The 20,162-nt window shown below is 39.2% G+C and overlaps 4 protein-coding genes across 5 annotated transcripts; all 4 read right to left on the bottom strand.

Annotated features, from left to right (window-relative positions):
- Positions 1–169: 169 nt before the first annotated feature.
- LOC140795473 (auxin efflux carrier component 5-like) lies at positions 170–1,790 on the bottom strand. The gene is made up of 6 exons (XM_073148038.1): positions 1,248–1,790; positions 1,009–1,097; positions 816–901; positions 550–707; positions 341–417; positions 170–239 (listed from the first exon to the last, which is right to left on the bottom strand). The coding sequence occupies exons 1-6, from the start codon at positions 1,788–1,790 to the stop codon at positions 170–172; spliced, it is 1,023 nt and encodes a 340-aa protein (XP_073004139.1).
- A 900-nt stretch (positions 1,791–2,690) lies between these two features.
- LOC140795314 (auxin efflux carrier component 5-like) lies at positions 2,691–4,400 on the bottom strand. Its single transcript, XM_073147812.1, has 5 exons — positions 3,697–4,400; positions 3,454–3,539; positions 3,175–3,332; positions 3,010–3,086; positions 2,691–2,904 (listed from the first exon to the last, which is right to left on the bottom strand). The coding sequence occupies exons 1-5, from the start codon at positions 4,356–4,358 to the stop codon at positions 2,835–2,837; spliced, it is 1,053 nt and encodes a 350-aa protein (XP_073003913.1). The 5' UTR covers positions 4,359–4,400; the 3' UTR covers positions 2,691–2,834.
- A 3,358-nt stretch (positions 4,401–7,758) lies between these two features.
- On the bottom strand, positions 7,759–10,877 carry LOC140795612 (stearoyl-[acyl-carrier-protein] 9-desaturase, chloroplastic-like). The gene is made up of 3 exons (XM_073148290.1): positions 10,582–10,877; positions 8,889–9,387; positions 7,759–8,556 (listed from the first exon to the last, which is right to left on the bottom strand). The coding sequence occupies exons 1-3, from the start codon at positions 10,704–10,706 to the stop codon at positions 7,996–7,998; spliced, it is 1,185 nt and encodes a 394-aa protein (XP_073004391.1). The 5' UTR covers positions 10,707–10,877; the 3' UTR covers positions 7,759–7,995.
- A 1,597-nt stretch (positions 10,878–12,474) lies between these two features.
- On the bottom strand, positions 12,475–19,753 carry LOC140795575 (conserved oligomeric Golgi complex subunit 2). Of its 2 annotated transcripts, none has more exons than XM_073148244.1 (13): positions 19,100–19,753; positions 18,670–18,873; positions 17,323–17,659; positions 17,010–17,171; positions 16,455–16,554; positions 16,157–16,366; positions 15,939–16,053; positions 15,569–15,769; positions 14,812–14,913; positions 13,816–13,938; positions 13,590–13,724; positions 12,949–13,063; positions 12,475–12,879 (listed from the first exon to the last, which is right to left on the bottom strand). In XM_073148244.1, the coding sequence occupies exons 1-12, from the start codon at positions 19,556–19,558 to the stop codon at positions 12,950–12,952; spliced, it is 2,262 nt and encodes a 753-aa protein (XP_073004345.1). In that variant the 5' UTR covers positions 19,559–19,753; the 3' UTR covers positions 12,475–12,879; position 12,949. The 2 variants fall into 2 exon arrangements, with proteins under 2 accessions (XP_073004345.1, XP_073004344.1); XM_073148243.1 differs by having other exon boundaries at positions 12,475–12,858.
- Between the last annotated feature and the right edge of the window lie 409 nt (positions 19,754–20,162).

Raw genomic sequence — 20,162 nt, 5'->3', positions numbered from 1 at the left:
TGTGGCCTCCGATTAAAATTTAAATAGCAAGAAATCCAATCTGTTTATGAGGTAAAACTCATTGCACTTCTGCATCAAGGAATACACAGTCGCATCATCTCTTGGAAGAGGCCAATATGAATATTGGAGGTGTTCTAGAATATAGGGATAATAATACATATGCCAGTGTTCATAAGAAGCCTAAAATTACAAAATATGCCACTAGCACCGGCAAGGAAACGAGCATCCCGAAAATGACCCTGCATAATTAACCAACAAATTTTTGAGTCTCAAAAATTAAGAATTCAAAATAATAATAATAATAATAATATTTTTTATGCGATCCATTAAATCAACTTACGCAGTGCTAAGCACATCAGCGTGCAATCCATAGTCCCTCGCTAAGACAAATGAGGTAATAGATTGAGGTAGTGCAGCCTGCAAAATATTTAACAATGTAAAGGTAATTAATAAATCCCTTTCCTCATTTGTGAACCATTCAATTCAACTCCATGTACTTTAAACTACGGACTGTGATAATTAAATATTGCAGATGGAACTTATGATCACCTGTAGGATCACCACACGGAGAACGTCGCCACGAAGACCGACGGCGGCGGCACCGACCGCCGTGAACGCAGGGCCGACGATGAATTTGAGTACCATGGCAATCACGGTGGACCTCGGGCCGCAGGTGATGATCTTATCTTGCAGTGCCATGAATTGACCTACACCAAGAACAGCACACAAGTTTATAAGTAGCTACGCCTAAACTTAAAGATAATTTGATGATGTATGGAAGTGATCAAAGAAGAATATCAATCACACGTACTGACCCATGCTAAACATAGCAGCCGCTGTCCCAGCCTTGGACATGATCGACACTGAGCCCTCTATGATGGTTGGCATTTCAAAATGCCACCTATAGATTAGATTAATTATCAGTAGTGAGTTAGTTCACGAGGGTATATATATAGACATATACATAGTTTGTCTGGCATTGTTCAGATTAAGAAGTTTGAAGATTACCTATTTGCAACCAACGCCCATGTAATCCCTACAATGCTGGCATAGAAATTCGGATTAAGCGCGAGCTTTAGACAGACGACCTTCATCGACTCCAAGGACGACGAGCACCGGCTAACGACTATCCCTCCCATGTCGATGACGACGTCCTCCCCCTTTGCCGTCGAGTCCGAGGACGAGGAGGACGACGTCGACCTAGTCCGGCCCAACGACGGCCACGACTCCCACGACCCCGTCGACACCGTTGATATCTCCGACGACGCCGTCGACTCGGCCGACTCCGAATCCGAGCCCGAATCAACTCCCTTGCTCCACGCCTGCATCAGCTCGTACATAATTAACAACAGCGGCAGCCACAGAACGGATTGCACCACCGAGAGCTGCACCACCAGATCCTGCGCCCAGCCCCCGTACATGGCGTTCGCCAGCGGCACGCCGACGACCAACGGACTGGTGAGCGTGGCGAGCGAGAAGCTAGTGATGAACCAGCGAGAGCTCCCTTTGCTGGTGCACTTGGCCCAAACAGCCAAGGCTAGCACTGTGATCAACTTCGAGAGGGCGTCGGCGGCGATCACGCGGTAGTTCATATCGAAGGGGTTGGTGTGGATGGTGAAGTCGAAGGCGAAGAAGGGGAGCAAGAAGAAGACGACGAAGAGGCTGATCCCGTCGCACTGCTCGGGTGTGAACTTCTTCCACCACCGCACCGAGCCGTAGCCGAGCGCGAGGGGGCCGTAGAGCGGCGCCATGGACACCAACCCCTTGTAAATAACCCCCCACACTGCCATCCTCACCAATCTCTTCATACAATGTAATATATGCTATTATGATAGTTTGGCCGGGACCTAAATATACCGATCGATAGGCAACTCCAACTTCGTTCGGACATGTAGAGTTAATTTTTGGCAGGTCATTGTCCGATTAACTATCGGTCAAACAAGAAAAAGGAAATTTGTAAAAACGCCCTCTACATTATGAATTTTTTGTGGTTAGTTGTTCCTTCCTACTACGGTCTACGGTCCGTTCTGCTCCCGGTAAGGGGGAAAAAGAAAAAAGAAGGAAATTTGCAAAAATCTCCTATAGTTACCAAGCGGTCCAAGCGTTGTACGACTCCTATCAGGAATTGGAATCGTTGAATTAATAAAAATTTGCAAAACAGCCCCTATGTTATGGACTTTTGTGGTTCTAACTCTACCAGGATTGTTTAAAATTTCGGAAAACCCCTTACATTATGGATTTTTTTATTTTTTGTCCCCACCAGAATGTTTTTCAAGAACTTACACGTCAAAGAAAATTAACGGCATTGTAGACTAAGTTTCCGTTCCAATAGCTACTGAGGTTTCAAACAATCGACGACGTATCGTTGAGTCAATGTGTACGTGACAAAAAATTTAAGTCATTGGCATTTTGCAACCACACGACATGGACATGGAGGTGGAGATGGACATGGACATGGAGGTGGAGGTGGAGATGGACATGGACATGGACATGGAGATGAGAAGAAGTAAAGGCACTTTAGAAATTTAATTTCTCAACTACTCTATGTTTTCAAGAGATGAGGAGGTAATTTTACAATATCTAGTTAGGAGATTAGTTGGGGAAATTAAGTGGTCAATCTTTTGAAACCAAGTGGAACGTCCTTCAGTTTAGATTCCTTTTCCTATTCCATTTCATAATAAGGGCTGTGATTATAGTTTACCTTGCACTAGTAGGCAATAAAGTATTGCACTTCCGCAACAAGCATTACAGTCACATCATATCTTGGAAGAGGCCAATATAACTATTGGACAAGTTCCAGATTGAAAAAAAAAAATTAGTACATATGTTGATGTTCAGAAGAAGCCTAAAATTACATAATATGCAACTAACACTGGCAAGGAAACAAGCATTCCAAAGATGACCCTGCAAAAATTAACCAGCAAAACTTGAGTCCCAGATTAAGATAATTAGACCCTTAAAGATAAAGATTGAAAAAAAAAATCCTCTGATCCATTAAAGCAAACTTACGCAGTGCTAAGCACATCAGCATGCAATCCATACTCCCTAGCAAAGATGAACGAGGTGATAGATTGAGGTACTCCAGCCTGCAATATATTCAACATAGTTAAAAATTTAATAAACAAAGTAACAAATCTCAAACATATGAAGTAAATTTTTAACTATGCTATGCACCTGTATGATCATGAGATGAAGAGCATCGCCGCGAAGACCGACGGCGATGGCGCCGATCGCGGTGGCCACTGGGCCGGCTATGAATCTTAATGCCATGCCTAACACTGTCAAGCTTGGGCCGCAGGCGATGATCTTCTTTTGCTGTGCCATGAATAGGCCTATACACCATGAACAACATAGAAAGTAGTAACTATAAGTAGGGCTCAAAATTTTAATTAATATAATTTGATGATGGAAGTCGAGAAGAATTTGTATGTATGCATGTATGTATGTACCTACCCATGCTAAACATAGCCATCCCTGTCCCAGCCTTGGACATGATCAACACTGAGCCCTCCATGATGCTTGGCATTTCAAAATGCCACCTATGGATTAGATTAATTATCAGTAAGATAGTTTGACAAAGGTTATACGTATATATGCAAATAGAATGGATATTTTTACAGTTTTTTTTTTCTAAAATATAATAAATATAAAAGTAGAGTACTTGTTTATAAATTTCACTAGAATTTTTTAGGATACCTATTTGCAACTAAGGCCCACGTAATCCCCACAATGCTGGCATACGAATTCGGATTAAGCGCGAGCTTCAGCCAGACGACCTTCATCAACTCCCAGAACGAAGGCCGCCGGCTCACGACCACCTCCACGTCGCCCTCGACGTCTTTCCCCGCCGCCGTCGACTCGGACTCTAACTCAACTCCATCACACCTCGCCTTTCTCAGCTCGAGCACGAACAACAGCAGCGTCAGCCACACGATGGCTTGCACCACCGAGAGCTGCACCACCAAATCCTGCGCCCACCGCCCGTACATCGCACTCACCAGCGGCACCCCGACCACCAGCGAGTTCGTCAGCGTGACGAGTGAAAAGCTAGTGATGGACCAGCCGTAGCTCCCTTTACTGCTGCACTTCGCCCACGCCGCTAAAACTAAAACTATGATCATCTTCGAGACGGCGTCGGCGGCGATCACCTGGTAGTTCATCGTGAACGGGTCGGTGTGGAGGGTGAACTCGAACGTGAAAAATGGGAGAGCGAAGTAGGCGACGAAACGGTTGATCGCGTCGCATTGCTCCGGCGTGAAGATCTTCCACCACCGCACCGAGCCGTACCCGAGCCCGAGAGCGACGTAAAGCGGCGCCATGGCCACCACCACCTTGTATATATCCACCCACCCTATCATTCTTATTCTCTTTTGCAATGTACACTACTAAGAAGTGTTTGTTGTTATGGTTGTGAAACAATGAGTGTCATTATGTATATATATAGGAGGAGAGAGAGAGAGAGAGAGAGAGAGAGAGAGAGTGAAAAGGAAGTAGAATAATATGTGGGGTTGGATTGGATTCTAATGCTGTGGATGTACTTGTGCAACAGTGGATAGAGAGAGAGAGAGAGAGAGAGAGAGAGAGAGAGAGAGAGAGAGAGAGAGAGAGAGGAGAGGGTTAGGGCTTCTTGGAGGAGGGAGGGAGGGAGGATGGAAGTGCATGGTGATGAAGGAGAAAGAGGGAGGAGGAGAGGGAGACTTGTGGTGAAGGCTAAGAATATGGAATGAGGTGCAGTGGTTATTCCATGCATCCATGCATGTTGCATAATGGGGTGTGTTAAATTATTGTTAGGGTTATGTTATTCTGAGAGTGATTAATGATGTAGGGAAGAGCACTTGGGGTGAGAGAATATGGAACTTATGCTTTACCTTTTGATGGGAACCTTGCTGTAATTGAATTGTTTCAAATTTGATTCATAGCTCATTTCTATCTCCTTTTAATCTTTTGTTTTAACTTTTAGTTATATAACTCAACATGTTGTTCATGACCAACTAACTTCCTTTTTCACTAAAGAAAAGGCTAATGTTAACCATCTCTACATGCATTAAAGTCTACAATGCTTTGACTTTCTTATTTGTACTCCAAATTAAATTCAATAGATAATTTCATTTGAAGGTAATCTTGGCTATTGTGTTTCTACTCTCCTTGGATATGCTTATGTCAGTAGAAATTCTGTTGGTCTGCTATTGCTTTTAATTAGTAAAATTTAATAAAACAGGAAAAATATTTCTTGCTTTGCCTCAAATCCTTTTTCTTTACATCTTCCATAATTGTAAGAACTAAAAGGTAGTTCATTGAAACAATCATGATTAGCCTTATAAATCTGAGGTCGTTCAACTTTATCTCTCTCAGTTTTGCTTCAATTCGATCAGTTACTTGGCATTAATTTCTTCTCCAAGCAACAGTTTTGACAACAGATTATGCCATACTTGATAAGTTTACCATTTGATTTTTTTTTTCTTTCTTTCTTTCTGATCCTCAAGAATCGCTGTAGTATTTTCTTAACTTTAAGCACTTCTATCCAATGCCAATATAGCTTGAAAGTAATTTACTTAGCTGAATTTAGCTCTTATTCTTCTTCTTCTTCTTCTTCTTTTCTTAAGAGAGATTTTACTCCTTCTAATTCGGTACAAATTCATAAGTGGTAATCGAATGAGTAAAGTCGTGCTAATCAATTACAAAAACAAAAAAAATGTTCTAGAACATTAATCTAAAATGAATCCTTTCACGCTTGAAAATATTCTTTGATGCGATTTTCTCGGACCGAGTTACATAAAAATAATTATATGCGATAATAGAAAGGCCCTACCCAAATATTCCTTGCAATTCCTTTTAATGGATCAAGGAATAGAGTTCCATTCCATTGTAGCATGCTAACATAAGTTCTGAGCTTGAGACTTGTGGCTGCCCTTTCTTTGTTTGGCCTGAAAACAATGTTCTTTTCTCTTCAGATCTTGTCTCTTGCTTCTCAACTTGCTCTTCCTTTCCAACAAAATCTTTATGTCAGGTAGGTTGTGGCCAATCACCTCCTCCTCACTAAATCCTATTGCTTTGAAACTTTTTGCATCTGCTTTCATGTCATTATTCCATTAAACAGGGATTAATGCTTCTAGCATCTTCCACAGAGAATGCTGAATGAAACACGGTGCTGAAGTGTTTAGGACAGTAACTATCAAATCTAAAGCCAACGGTATGCATCTATTCTTGGTAGCTGATACCATTTGCTGAGAAACATTAAAAAAGAGTGAAATCAGGCAGAAGAGACACATACCAGTTTCAACAAATTAAAATAACTTCAATTTTATATGAAAACTACTCAAACAGGGCACTGTAGGATAACAGATCTAATGTCAACCAGAAAAAGAGCAGGAAAATAAAAACCCCTCGAAACTCTAGAAAATTCTCATACAACTTCAGCACATACATAGGATATTAGTAAACAAGTGTGTATAAGACTCCTCATGAGGCAGCCCCAACTCAGCATCATCATCATCATCTATGTCAACAATCACCAACTGCGACGTCTTACCATCAACTTAAAGGCAAGCTGATTAGGAGAAGTAATCCTATACATTGGTATGCTTAGTGGTCTGAGCTGCTTGTTTAACATAACAAAACTTGTAACATAAGTGGAAATATGGTTATCAACAAGCTTTGAGCACTAATGATGGTCCCTGTTTGGCCACATCTACATCTTTGTCTTTGTTGAAAGCAACAGGGATGGTGCATCTGAACTCAGTATTCAGTATACTAGACAAAAGGCAAGTAAACAAAGGAAAAAAAGAAGGATCACAATAGAAGTTGCTTTTGGTATTGAGCAACTCAGCAGGGAGACATTTTCAATTACTATCAGCCACTAGGTCAGCAGCATATATACATTGATAAAGTTTCACTTATACAAAAGAAAATTAGAAAGGTCAGAACCCTATGTCTATCTGTGGATACAGAAACGTCAATGTACTGAATGTCATCTTCCAAAGTTTTTAAGTATGCAGTTAGTTTTGGAATGTAACAGACCAATCCATAATCGTTTATCAGCTTAATCTTCTACGGAGCATGGTGATTAATGTGAGGTTATGAGTTCACATACCATTAGGCCTATCTGTTTAAAAAGGAAAAAAAGAAGATGAAGAAGAAGAAGCAGCTCGCCAGCTTACGCAAATTCACAACCTTAGAGTGTTGGGATATAAATATCAAATCTGCTCCTCTATTGGCAAGTGGTATGGCTAGGCCATTTTATCTAATTGAGTAGTTCGAGTAAATTGAGTAAATTGTTAGAAGTAGGTCTGAGACTAAGTATATGAAATCAAATAGGTAAGAACTAAGACTAACTAATAATGATTTCAATGGCATATAAGAAGAGTAAAGATAGAATAAGAAAGCTACTTTAGCCAACACAATTGCATTCCAGAAATATCAAATGAAAATCACATAACCTGGTAGACCAGGCTTAACCAATACAATGTCAAGGAAGTGTAATGTTAACTCTGCTTACTCAGATTCACCCCCTGAACAAGATTACAGTGACAAAGCCTAATTGCAGAAATAAGTGACACCCTCTCCTCGGTCTACATCAAGAACTAATGCCCTCATAAACTAGCCTGAGGTAATGGCTGGTCAAATCAACCCTCTACTTTCTCAATCTTCTAAATTATGGGACTTGAAGAGAGTGAGCAGCAAGCTAAGAAAATAAAAAATAAAATGAATTATCTGAAGAGTATATCTGCATCATGTTTTGTGAGAATAGTACTCGAACACTAACAAGAAACGACAAAACATGAAGCTTTCAATCACCATCGTTCACAAGATATTAAACATATAGAGCCTGAGTTTGTACCTCCCTGAAGATCACCCATTCATAACAAAACAAACAGGAGGTAAAGAAGAGAGGAAAGCATGGTAGTTTCTTACAACCTGAAGCTGCAAATTGACACCGGAAAATTTTCGCCTACCCATTACTATGCTATTACACTCCAAAATTACACCTTGGTATGCTCAAAGTTGAACTTCCCTTCCATATATCCAACTGAATGGTATGGTGGCAGCTTGCTTAGCCCGCCCTTGAGCTCTCTCATCCAACCTCCTGATCCTGGGAGCCAGAGTGCATACATAATCTTGGGCCTTCTTCCCTTCACCAGAAAGACCAGTTAGCTCTGCAATTTTCCACCTCCCAACAAGGAATTCAAGGATATCGGCGTAGTCCTTGGCAGTGTAGACACCTATCCGTTGGGCAACTGTAGAGAAGTGCTCAAATAGATTATCATCTTGTCCATCATACATTAAATGAGCAGGCATCGAGATCTTCTTCCTCATCATGTCAGCAAAGGCAAGCACAGTCCCTTCCGGGTCTATCTCAAATAGCTTCTCTACTATCTTAGTATATGCAGTTTCATGTCGCTTCTCGTCCGAGGCAATTATGCCACATATTTGGGCCAGTTTCAGGTCTCCATGATCCTTTGCAAGCCTGGCAGTGTTCCCATGCGAAATAAAGGTCGCCCGCTCTTGAAATGAGGTGTATATAAACCCAAGGTAGGGATTGTTCTCTGTTCTAGGGTCCTGGAGAAGATATAAGAAAATAACTAATAAATTAAAGGTTCAAACAATACAACTAGGCATTATCACCTGTAGGCTTCCTAAATATCTAAGCATTACCTATGAGGCCAGATTTCAGTTTCAGAACTAACTTATTAACTTCATCAATTAGGGTATCTTTTGGATCAAAAGAGGTACTGTTTTGTTGCCTGCATTTCTTTCTTTTATCTTACTTAAGGCCTGACCTCAGGTAAAAATTGCACCATTACTTGGAAAAAAATGTAATTGTCAACAGCAAACAAAAGCTAAAACAAAGAAAATTAACAAGTATCAGTGTGTGCAAAAAGAAACATTACCATTCCAGAACCAATCAAATATTGGATTGTTTTCTCAATCTGCCTCATGTCTACTCTTCCAGTAAGGTACAAATACTTGTTGAGAAGGTCTCCATGTCTATTCTCTTCAGCAGTCCATGCCCTCGTCCAGATAGCCCAAGAAGTGGGGCTTGCACCTGTTTCATCTCGGACGCCATCAAGGGTGTTCAGCATTGTTTGATATGTAGGAAGAGCTTCTTCAGTGATCATATCTCCAACTAAGCAAACAAGATAATCATCAGGAATCTCCTTTGCACGTTCTCTCAGTTCCTTCACTTCTTCATGAAATCCTTCTGATGAAGGATCTGGAAGGAAATCCTGCGGCTGCCAACACTTTTCAACAGGCTTCAGATGCACCAAGATATTATCCTCTGCCCAGTCCTCCATTGACTTAAAAATTTCGATCTTCTGAGGTGGCATGGTATGAGTGACTTGAACATGGACCTCACGGGGACTGAAGGGCTTTTTAAGAGTCTCAAGCCTGGGCAAAATATTGAATACATTTAGAACATTTATAGTTACTAAATGTTCAAGAACATCGATGTTACAAGTCCAGAAAAACTTAATCCTTGAAGCCATGACCATCAATAGACATGCATGCAATGATGCAACTAGCAAATTGCCTTTGTACCAACTTTAACTATAATTAATAATGCTTGTGCTGTAAATGAATAGATCAAGTCTATATAGTCACAATCATCAAGAGAAACAATTGAACAAATTACTCAATTGCATAAAATACCACAAATGATATGGATACAGAACTTTGTGATGATGCTGATTAGTGCAAGTTGTATCTAGTTGTAGATAAATTGTACATATCTTTTCTTAATTTGCATAATTGTCAATGAATAATTTAAACAATCGAACCACTTGATACATAGTAAAATATAAGCAGTCAGACATCAGAGCAGACAGCCTCCCTTGAGTGAAAAGGACACACATGCATTAAGCCAACCATGACAAAAGGAGCAACTAGTTTGAACAATATGTCAACTGATCATTAAATAAGATTAATTGCTTAAGGAACCGCTCAGGATTGTTCTAGACCAGGGGCAAGACCAAGATGAACCGATATAAAAATATTATTGAAACTGTTGAGTTCACAATACCTCGAATAATCTTAAACCAACATAATAAGCACATAAAGAATCCCAATTGGCAGTATATCAACATAAACTAAGCCTCTTTTATATATACGGTAATCCAATATTAACAAAAAAAAACGTAAATATCCAAAAGAAAAATTGCAGTTTAACACAAAAATAGAAACCAAAAACTGCATCAGCAATAAGAGAACAATTCAACCAATGGCACTAACAAAACGATCCGAAATCTTTGAAATTGTAGCTGAGGGAAAAAGAAGACACTCTTAAGCCCTGTACACAATCCTTCACAAAAAAAAAATCTTCTTGACAACACCAATGGAGGAGGCCAATTTTTTACCGATTCCAAACAGAAAAGAACGCAATAAAAGAAACCCAAATCCCAAATTACGAATTCAAGAGAAGAAGGGCCTGAGAAATCAAAGACGCCAAAATTTACCAATTTAAGGATAAGAGGCTACTACCAGGTTCACGAAAAAGGCACCGACTGACATCATTTATCCATCCAAAAGCACCAAATGGAACCAAATAAGTTCAAGAAAGAGATAACAAGAGATAAAGCGTCTAACTTTGTCGACGAAGAGCCAATGGTGGAGGCCATGAACACCCTGGGAGATCCAGCACTCCTCTTATTGATCCGCGGAGTAGAAAAGAAGAGGAACGACTCCGGCCGCAACGCCAATCTCGAAGCCATTCGTCTCCCTCGTCACCTTCTTCCTCTCTTATCTACTTCCCTTTCTTCTTTTGCTTCTACGAGAGAGAAGAAATCTTTCTTCCTCCTCCTTTGCTTCTCACTTCTCTGAGAGAGAGAGAGAGAGGAGAGAGAGAGAGAGAGAGGAAGCGAAATTTAATAAGAGCCACAAATGGCCATATGAGACGAAAGACTGCCAACTTCTTGGACACGATTACCGATTTACCCTTGCAATTTACTTCTTAATTTTTCCTTTTTAGCTATCCCCTAACCTAAAGCATTAATTTATTATTTTATACTATAATATGAAGAATAATTTATAGTGTAACTTATGCTTAATAATATAACTGCAAGGTAACAAAAATTTATTGTCTTTCTTTGGCAGGCCAATTTTAATTTATGTGAAATGTTGAAGATCCACTGCATCTTTTTCAAGATTTGGTGCCTATAAAAGGATAGGGGGGGTGGGATAAGAAAGAGATGGTTGTGACATTTGGTCTTTTAGAATTTCGACCATTTCCACTTTCCTTTTTAATTTTTCTCCACCACTAGTTGAGTATGAAACCCATGTAGGTTGAGGAATGCAATTATTATTAACTTTCATAGTACCAAAAATCATATGTAGAATTATCTTTTTATTATCTCATTTTTCATGTAACAATGACCACAAAAATGGGGTAAGCAGTCTATGTTGTAGTTTCAAAATTTTAAACAAAATAATTAAATCGAAGCAACTTTGAAAGGGCTTTTATGATTTAATTATCGAGCTTGTGGAAACTAAGTGACTACATTTTTCGATGCATGTTTTGTTATTAGAGTAGACACGATTTATATATAATTAAGTTGTAAAAGGCTCTAACTTTGAACAAAATATTGAAGACTAATGGCGGCTGTAGCCACTGTTGCTGTCAAATTCTTATGTTTCCACTGCTCCTGGGGTTGACGGCGAATTTTGACACAGCATAAATGCAAGTCATATTGTAATTGACGACGGTACTACTGTTCACATAAATATGCACATCGCTCTCACTATTCCTATATTTAATTTTCATGAGGCCACCCTCATATTATTCGCTCAGACAAAAAGTCTCTTGTGGAAAATTGAAAATAGAAACAAATTGTGAGTTGGCTTGTTTGATTTTTTTTTCTTCCCCCCAGTTTCCTTGAGAATTGCATGTTCAAATGATACACATCATCACTTCAATCAAGGTGTCAACTCTCACGTGGAATGTTGCTATTTACTTCACGGACACGACTTATCATGTCTCGTTTTTATTATTATTCAAAGGAGGAGGAGCATTACTGCTGAGATTACATTATGGAGAATGTCAGATCGAAGGATGTTACAAACCTCAGGGTTAATTACTATCAGGTGTTAAGTATGTTAGACAAAGAAAGTTTGGTGATGAGAGTCGGTGGATTACTTCTCTTTGACGTGATTGCTCATCAATCTAGAAGAATAAGATAGAAGCCAACTCTCCAATTCTTCCTGATTATTACCAGAGATTTGCTGCTACCAAAGATTTGTCGGTTCTCAAATCCAAAAAGAAAGGTAAACTGCGACTAGAGATGGGTATCAATTATCATGTATAGACCTGCAATTATGCCGCCATACAATTTTATTTTTGTTCCTCAATCCAAGAAGCAAAAGTTTAGGCTTAAACAAACAATATATGACAACTTATAGTATAGGATACAGCAAAAAGTATAAATGCGCTGTAATAATCACTCCTCGTTCAATGAGCATGGTAAAGAAGTTTCATAAGCGAAGTGAAGAATCTGATGCTGTATTCTCATGATTTATAATGTTAATTTGAAGTCTCCCCGATAAAGGATGAAATTTACACAATCACAATCCAACCATCCAATCTGGCTTAGCTGAACAGAACCACTATATCTACTCTCAGCCGGCTTACTGGTCTGTCCAGGAGAGTAATTTTCATCAGAAAGAGAATCAACTGGACAGTTGAGGTGAACTTTCACTCATAGGTGATCTCCTAATAACTAAGATATGTGGGCTCTGTAGATCCTCTTCTTCAGTGGAAAATGCCCTATCCAGCTATCCCTCTCAACAAAAGAAAAAAAAAATCTATAGCAATTCATAAGGTACTTGGTATTTTTTTTTCCACCTGTGTGGTACTTGTACAATGGGGGCCTGCATGAGCAGTGCAACAGACTATCAAAAAGTGAGAACAGAAAAAAGGGAAGCAGCAGTACCGGTTAGCATATGATCTGATGTAGTTACTTTAGAAAACAATGTTTGCTTGCTTGTCTTCCGGAGCAACACACTGCCACAAGGAACGATAGGATGGAATATCAGCAGCTTTGATACCAAATGCAGCAAGATGGCGCCCATATTCCTGTCATAAGATAGAAAGTATTATATAATACCAAGGTTAAACCACTAAGTTTGTTCCACATTACAAACGAAATACCTATTGATAAGTTCCAAAAGAAGATTTCAGCCTATCCAAACAAACATAGAAATACCTATCTAACAACATGATGGTTCAAGATTTCACAGAGCACAATTTGGAAGTCATTCCTTCTCACTGTCAAACAAAAGGAACTTTTGCACAGCCAGAGCACCACTTTAAAATGTGCATTTTCTAGTAAAGAACATGAAAACTCCAAAAGAAACAAAAAAGAACAGAAAAATGGTGAAAGATATGGCTTGATATGTTAATGATTCGGTTGATCAAGCTGATCCCAGTCCAGTTACTACTTACCTGTATTAAGTATAAACTATACATTCTTTGATTAAGATTAAGGGGAAAACAGCATCTTTCAGTGATTCTTTAATTTACATGAACACAACTTTGATCTGCCATCGTTTTTCAGTGTGACTCTCAACCAAAAGCTCTATGATTTATAGATTAAGAGTACCTGAATGTCAAGAAATAACTGCATACAGATCTTCTCAGTGTCAGAGATATTGTTGTCTGAGGCATCAGAGCTTGCTCCTACTCGCCGTTGTGCACCTTGCCTTAACCTTAGCAATGAAGACTCTGTTTTCCTTGCCTATAATGAAAGCACTCAAAGATAGATCAGTTCATGTAAGGAGTTACTATTGCAAAAAAAATCCAATAGCCAGAAGGGACTTCTAACTTACCACATTGACAAGATCTGCTGCCAATTCATAGTAACGGCTGGTAATTCTTTCTGTAGAACCTCGGAGGAGCTCGTTTGTAGCATCTTTTGATAGATATGAAACACGTTCTCCATCAAGAAATAACTATATAATCATGACAAGTATACGGAGTCAATTTGATATTAAGTAGCTGTTACATTGTTTGCATTACATTCCACTACACAGGTTTGAAGCAAAAGAACAATGGCTGTAAATCACAAAGAAATGAGAAGGCATATTTTGAAAAGTATTATTTGAGCAACATAAGTTTCTCCTTGCAAAAAAGTATATGCATCCTTCAAAAGTCACTATATTATGCAGCATTTAATTTTCTTTCATTCTGAATTCCATTCTGTTCTTTCAGCTTCAAGAATGAACAGACCCTAATTCCTATATCACAAGTTAGAATCGTCCACACTCTAGACTCTATCCCAAACTAATGGAATTCCGAACATCTGCTACTAGGCTGCAAACTGTTAAACTGCCGGCATAAGGTACAGCAACCTGTCAACTAACATAACGAGTTTCAGAGCAGGTTCCTGTCTGGATTCAAGAGAGCAAAGCTTAATGATCAAAGTTGCACTATCACTAAATTCCCATCATTATTCAACAATTGGAACCAAAACTGTGAAAGCAGTGATATGATCATCTTTAAAAAAATGAACTTACTAAAATGACAATTGACAGAATACCCATTTGACCTTTCGACAAAGTATTCATTAACATCCTGATATCAGAATTTGCATTAACTTTTCCTTCTCAAAGAAAAAGAAAATTACTTGTTCCAGACCGACAGAGAGAATACGAAGTCCTTGCATATATAGATGAATTCATTTGCAAACAGTACAAAAAATAGAATACTATCAAAATCTTAAGGTAACCTTCAATCAGAAAATTTTAGTTCAAGGAATTATATGTCAAAGACAGTCAAAGGGCAAGAAATTGTAACATAAATGTACAGAAAGGATGACAATTCACCTTCAGTGGTCGCAGAATCCCCGACACGTAGGGTGAATGCCTTACAGGAAGCTTGTTAGTCATCCTATATGTTGCTGTTATTCCTTTCAGCTGCCTTAAGTCCTGTAATTAAATAGAAGTGATTAGACAATTATCTCAGTGGGTGTTCACAGGCATTGCTAGAAAACTGTTAATCCGCAAGAACATCTATTTGACATTTTCAGTATATTACACATCCACAAAGAAAAGATGTATAACTGTGAATAACATTAGGCAATGCAATTATGAAACGCTGAAAGCAAGTTGTGGAGAAAATCATAAACTGTCATTTAATTACAAACAAAAGGAACGAAGTTTCTTTCCTTTACATCTATAATCTATCAAAGCATTAACTTATTCATAGATTTCCTCAAGCTCTACCAACTTTCACTAGTTAGTTATGCATTACGACTTACGACAAATGGCATGCTCATAAATCATAACCAGCGATGAGAGATATGCTGAAGATTCAATTAAAGAGAACAGGAAAAAGAATTACTATCAAGAGCGAACAATCTACAACCTCCTGGCCCTCCCAACCCCTCCCCTAATCATACTCAACCCAACTCAGCCACCTCAAACCTACCCAAAACCACCATGTCGTCAAAGAGAAAAAGAACACTGCTGCCATTACCACCTCCCATTTCCAGTCCATAGAAAACCAAATAATAATAACAAAAACAACAAGCATGCTAATATGTAATAATAGTAAGATACCCTTTCTTCCCATATGACTTACCTCAACAGACTTTTCAACTATGGCCTCAATCATCACGTCCAGTATAGCAGGCAACAACTCCTCTAAAGATTTTCCAGTTTGCAGAATGCTTTTTTTCACAAGATCAAGTACTTCAACTGAGCATGAGTCAAGTAGTTTACATACATGTCCAAGGTAGTCACCAGAAAGCTCATTAACCACAATACCAACATCATGCATCACCTGTGAATATATGAACAGCATAAGTACAATTAAGTATAAGATCCACCACTGATACCATAACTGTGAAAAGTGAAAACATTCTTTGTGCTGGATCTTAATAAATATAATGACTGAAAACGACATAAATAAGATGTAGTATATAATTGAATTGGTAAGTAGCGCAGAATACATAGATAAAATCTTCTACAGGTACAGATATAGCCCATTCAGCATCTGGACTAAGGTTCGAGCTCCCACCACGAGCTTTGCGAGCAGCCAGACCAGAAGAAAGCCAAGTTGAGTACCTGTTTTCACATCCCAAGTGCATCAGAAAATGATATGCCAATGAATACAGAAATCAAGAAATGCAAAAAAAAGAGGACATTCTAGGCTTCTAACTAGATTGACCTTGAAATAAGCTGCAGAGACAACCGAAGGAACTTATCACAGTGAGAAAAAACAAGAACGTCATCACTCCAGCAGGTTCGCAAGCTATCCAGGAGCTTAATACTTTGTTTCAGTATGGCAGTCTGGGGTTTCCCTTGATTGTCATGCACTTCTTTAGGGGTAATGGTATTTGCAAGAGCAGAATCTAGACCACCAGCAATTTCCTGAAATCTGATTGCAATTGAACCACAATTGCATTTTCATAAGACTTCCAAAGCTAAACCGGCTATGACAGGTCACTAACAATTATGTAAATTACCTCAGGGAGAAGTAGACTCCAACATTCCATTGTCGCATAAATTCTGTGTAGATAGCCTCAGATCGAAATCTAGTTACAGCAGATTTAGATGGACAGAAACCTTGGCAATTAAACAGATGTTATAATCAGATAAGATTTCAATCACAAAACTGAGGCTGAAACTCAATATTTTGAAGTAAAAATAAAGATCTGTATTGAGTAGATAGCCTATGATTACACTCTTTCTTTGATAAATCTGATTCTAAAGCCAGCATCAGAAGTTATATATCTACACCTGCATATACCTAAATTAAAAATGTTCTACTTAGAGAGGGAGAACTAGTTGCAAGTGTAGCATTCAAATTTAGTTCTGCAAGTCAAAAAAGGAAGATGGAACAGTATATTACTATCTGAATAATGAGCTACTAAGCAGACAAGAGCACATCAGCCAAAGGGATTTCTCATGAAAGTATAGCCTAATGAATCTGTTCGAACTCGCATTCAGAAAAAAGAAGACTATCGACATCAAGAAGATGAGAACATGCTGTAGGAATGAAATCTACATGCAGGCAGTACCTTCCAGAAAGGCAAGAAAGGCAAGGCTTGATTTGTAATTCTTTAGGAACTCAGTAGGTTTTCCAGGAGAAAATGCTCCTGGTTTTCCCTTTTGAATCGCAAGCAGGACCTCCTTAAGAATTGAATTAGCCAGGAAATCAAAAACATGTAATCCTGAATTTGCTGAAAAGAGTGAACACTGGATTAGCTGACACATGAAACAGCACACTAGAAAGTGAATGTATAACCTTAAAAGCTGACAATGTATGAAGAGGATAGAAAGCCAGACCCTAAGAAAACAGTGTAGCAAAAGGTGATGAAGGTAGTGTTATACCTGATGAAGATATTTCCAACAAAAATTTGCAATCCATCTCTATGCATTGCATTATTTTTCGATAATCATCCTCAAGTTCATCAGAAGAAACCCCAACAACCTCGTGTGACCGGCTATGAGGAATAATTTTCTGAATCAAGGGAGCCACGACAGTTGTACGAAAAAGTTCCTCAGCTGCTGAGGTGTTATAGATAGCAGCATATGCACGTAAACAATTGAATATTGCATTTGCATCATGATGCTCTAGGCCATCGACAAAACAATGCCCTAAGCTAGTATCCAGTAATAATGCAGCACCTTGTATCCTCTTCTCCATGTTCTCAATGAAAGGTAGGTTCTGTACTGCCATAATGGAGGGCAGACTTAGAAGCATAAGTTTTCATAAAATGCTGAAGTGTATCAGCATATAGAAGAGTAGAAAACTTCACAAAAATATAATGCAAGGATTGTTAGAGAATAACATAGATGCGCAAAATGCTAAGGATGATTCCTTAAGTTGAGGACATGAAACACTGAAAGAGACCTAGTAGCAATATAGTTCTATTAACTTGGTCGAGAAGCACAGAGTTGGGGTTTTGTAGAGAAAAGACTAGAGAAATATTCATTAACCTCAAAGGACTAACTAATTCCAATTAATGTGCCCAAAGCCTTATCCATTTAATCATCCAGATTAAGAGAAGAAACAAGATTAAAAACATTGCATAAATTATGCAGAGGTAATATCTAACTTACAGCCGTGCATTAACAACATACACAATTATTCGTTATAGTCCTATGTATGTTTGCATGGAAGATGTATAATGCTGAAATCTTAACTAATCAGTCTCTATATTTGAGCTATTTTTGAAAGAGTAACATAGATATCTGTGCTAACTGCTAAATAGATAGTTTATACATTGACCAGAAAGATTCTGCTAGCAAACACTAGTTGGGAAAGAAACTCAACAGTTGTTCTTTCATTGTCAAAGCAGCTATATCTCTATATATTTCATCTATTAAATGGCAGATGCATGAATTTGCAAATGTATAAGGTAAGAGTGGGATGATTTTCTATGACTACTAAATAAATTTTCCTATAAATCTAAAAACTGGAAATGCATTATTTTATACTAAAGTATCAGAAGATTGAGCATAGGCAAATAAAGTGGACCTCCAAAGTCTATATTGCTCATTTTGGTCTGCTTCCTTCCTCTTATAAATAAATTCTTCTAAGTATGTTCCATATCATAAGCAACACAAACCACCATCTTTATTCCTATGGAAGAGCACATCTCCAATAAAATTGTAAGGATAAAAATAGATGAATGCGTCTAGAAGTACAAAAGCAATCTAGAGAATGAGATGGACCTGTGCATGACTGATGTAGAACTTTAGCCGATTCATCTCGCTCGCAATTCTTTCCAGCAGAATGCTCTGAGTTTCCCTCAGATTTGTCCCATTTTCCACATGCTGAACGGATACTTCATTGCTTAAGCCTTTCTCTGTCGAACCAACATCTGTGTTGGCAAAATCGCAAGGTGTAGTAGATAATTCCTTGATGAGTTTCTCAATCTGGGTAAAGAGAATAAAACCCTTCGGACAATTAGCATTTCCTACGGATCTGACATTCAAAAAAAAGAGAGAGAGAAACTAAATATAGAATTAGCAGACAACATTATCAAACTTTCACTTGTCTCTCCTATCTTCAAATATATCCAGATCCAAACTTTAGATGAAATCACGCCCAGATCCAGAAATTTATTCAATTGTAACCAATTAGATAGAAGAGATCGGGAACCTTAGAAACGACGTGAAATGTATCGAGCAGCAACTCGAGGATCTCCCGTGCCGCAGATGCCTCGGCTCGCTGCCGAAGCCCAACGCGGAGGGCGGCGAGTGCGGTGTCAACTGCCGCGCGGAAGGCGGCGACCTTTTCGCGGAACTCGGCGAGCGGGGCCCGCATGCGTGCGGCGGCGGCGTCGACGTCGACGAGGCGTGTGCTGAGGCTCACGAAGTCGGCGTAGTCGCGGTTGATGAGGTCGACGAGCTCGGCTTGGAGGGCGGCAACGTGAGACCGGAGCTCAGTGGCGAGGCTCTCGAGGGGGACGAAGGAGCGGAGCTCGGCGATGTAGGACTCCGGATCGAAGTCGGGGCGGAGGAATGAGTCGGGCTTGAACCAGGGAGGGTGGGATTCGATCGGTTCGCCGAAGAGGTCCGTGGCCGGAGGACGCGGGGGAGTGGCGGCAAGCTCTGCCATGGTATAATTCCGGTTAGAGGGTTTCGGCCTCTCTCTTCTTCTTCTTCTTCTTCTTCTTCTTCTTCTTCTTCTTCTTCTTCTCTGTAACGGGATAAGGATCTGAGGGGAGGAGGAGGAGGAGGAGGAAGGCGAAGTCGTTTGTTTTCAGATCCGGGAGTGGAGGTGCAAGGCGGCAGATCTACTACTACTCCGGATGTAGAAACTCCGGTATGTAGTAGCCTATCACAATAACGGATCTAATAAATACATACAACTTAGGATGCATAGAATCCCTCGTGGAAGTAAAAACAGGGATCTGCTGCACCAAAGTCAGGACCAACCAACTCTAATATAATTGGTAGGTTATCTTCTATATGATTAGAGAGGTTATGAGTTTAACTCCAACCTTAAATAATATTTAATAATACTGTGAGAAAATTATTTATTATTTTGATGATTTTCCTCAATTTAGTTGATGGCTTGACAATGCGATTAATTTGAAGGAACAGCTTGACAACGCAACGACTTAAAGCAAATCTTGATGGCGTTTAGTTCGTAATAATTATTTGACAACGCATATAACTTGAAGCTTAAACTAGATAGTTAAAAACTCGGTATGACCTAA

Source organism: Typha latifolia, chromosome 9, assembly GCF_019914945.1.
Source record: "Typha latifolia isolate L0001 chromosome 9, TyphaL0001v2, whole genome shotgun sequence".
In the NCBI taxonomy this organism is placed as follows: Eukaryota; Viridiplantae; Streptophyta; class Magnoliopsida; order Poales; family Typhaceae; genus Typha; species Typha latifolia.
This window is presented reverse-complemented; position numbering and strand designations above follow the sequence as displayed.

What these genes read in the sequence shown, in the direction of transcription:
- LOC140795473 (XM_073148038.1), bottom strand. Translation starts at nt 1,790, where the DNA reads ATGGCAGTGTGGGGGGTTATTTACAAGGGGTTGGTGTCCATGGCGCCG. An exon ending in GGCTGCTATGTTTAGCATGG is followed by an intron (nt 708 to 815) that starts GTCAGTACGTGT and finishes TTCTTGGTGTAG; the next exon opens with GTCAATTCATGGCACTGCAA. An exon ending in TCCGTGTGGTGATCCTACAG is followed by an intron (nt 418 to 549) that starts GTGATCATAAGT and finishes AATATTTTGCAG; the next exon opens with GCTGCACTACCTCAATCTAT.
- LOC140795314 (XM_073147812.1), bottom strand. Translation starts at nt 4,358, where the DNA reads ATGATAGGGTGGGTGGATATATACAAGGTGGTGGTGGCCATGGCGCCG. An exon ending in TGGGCCTTAGTTGCAAATAG is followed by an intron (nt 3,540 to 3,696) that starts GTATCCTAAAAA and finishes TCTAATCCATAG; the next exon opens with GTGGCATTTTGAAATGCCAA. An exon ending in TTCATCTCATGATCATACAG is followed by an intron (nt 3,087 to 3,174) that starts GTGCATAGCATA and finishes AATATATTGCAG; the next exon opens with GCTGGAGTACCTCAATCTAT.
- LOC140795612 (XM_073148290.1), bottom strand. Translation starts at nt 10,706, where the DNA reads ATGGCTTCGAGATTGGCGTTGCGGCCGGAGTCGTTCCTCTTCTTTTCT. An exon ending in ATTGGCTCTTCGTCGACAAA is followed by an intron (nt 9,388 to 10,581) that starts GTTAGACGCTTT and finishes TATTTTGCCCAG; the next exon opens with GCTTGAGACTCTTAAAAAGC. An exon ending in ATTTGATTGGTTCTGGAATG is followed by an intron (nt 8,557 to 8,888) that starts GTAATGTTTCTT and finishes TATCTTCTCCAG; the next exon opens with GACCCTAGAACAGAGAACAA.
- LOC140795575 (XM_073148244.1), bottom strand. Translation starts at nt 19,558, where the DNA reads ATGGCAGAGCTTGCCGCCACTCCCCCGCGTCCTCCGGCCACGGACCTC. An exon ending in CTTTCTTGCCTTTCTGGAAG is followed by an intron (nt 16,555 to 17,009) that starts GTACTGCCTGCA and finishes TTAATTGCCAAG; the next exon opens with GTTTCTGTCCATCTAAATCT. An exon ending in TCTCTGCAGCTTATTTCAAG is followed by an intron (nt 16,054 to 16,156) that starts GTCAATCTAGTT and finishes ATGTGAAAACAG; the next exon opens with GTACTCAACTTGGCTTTCTT.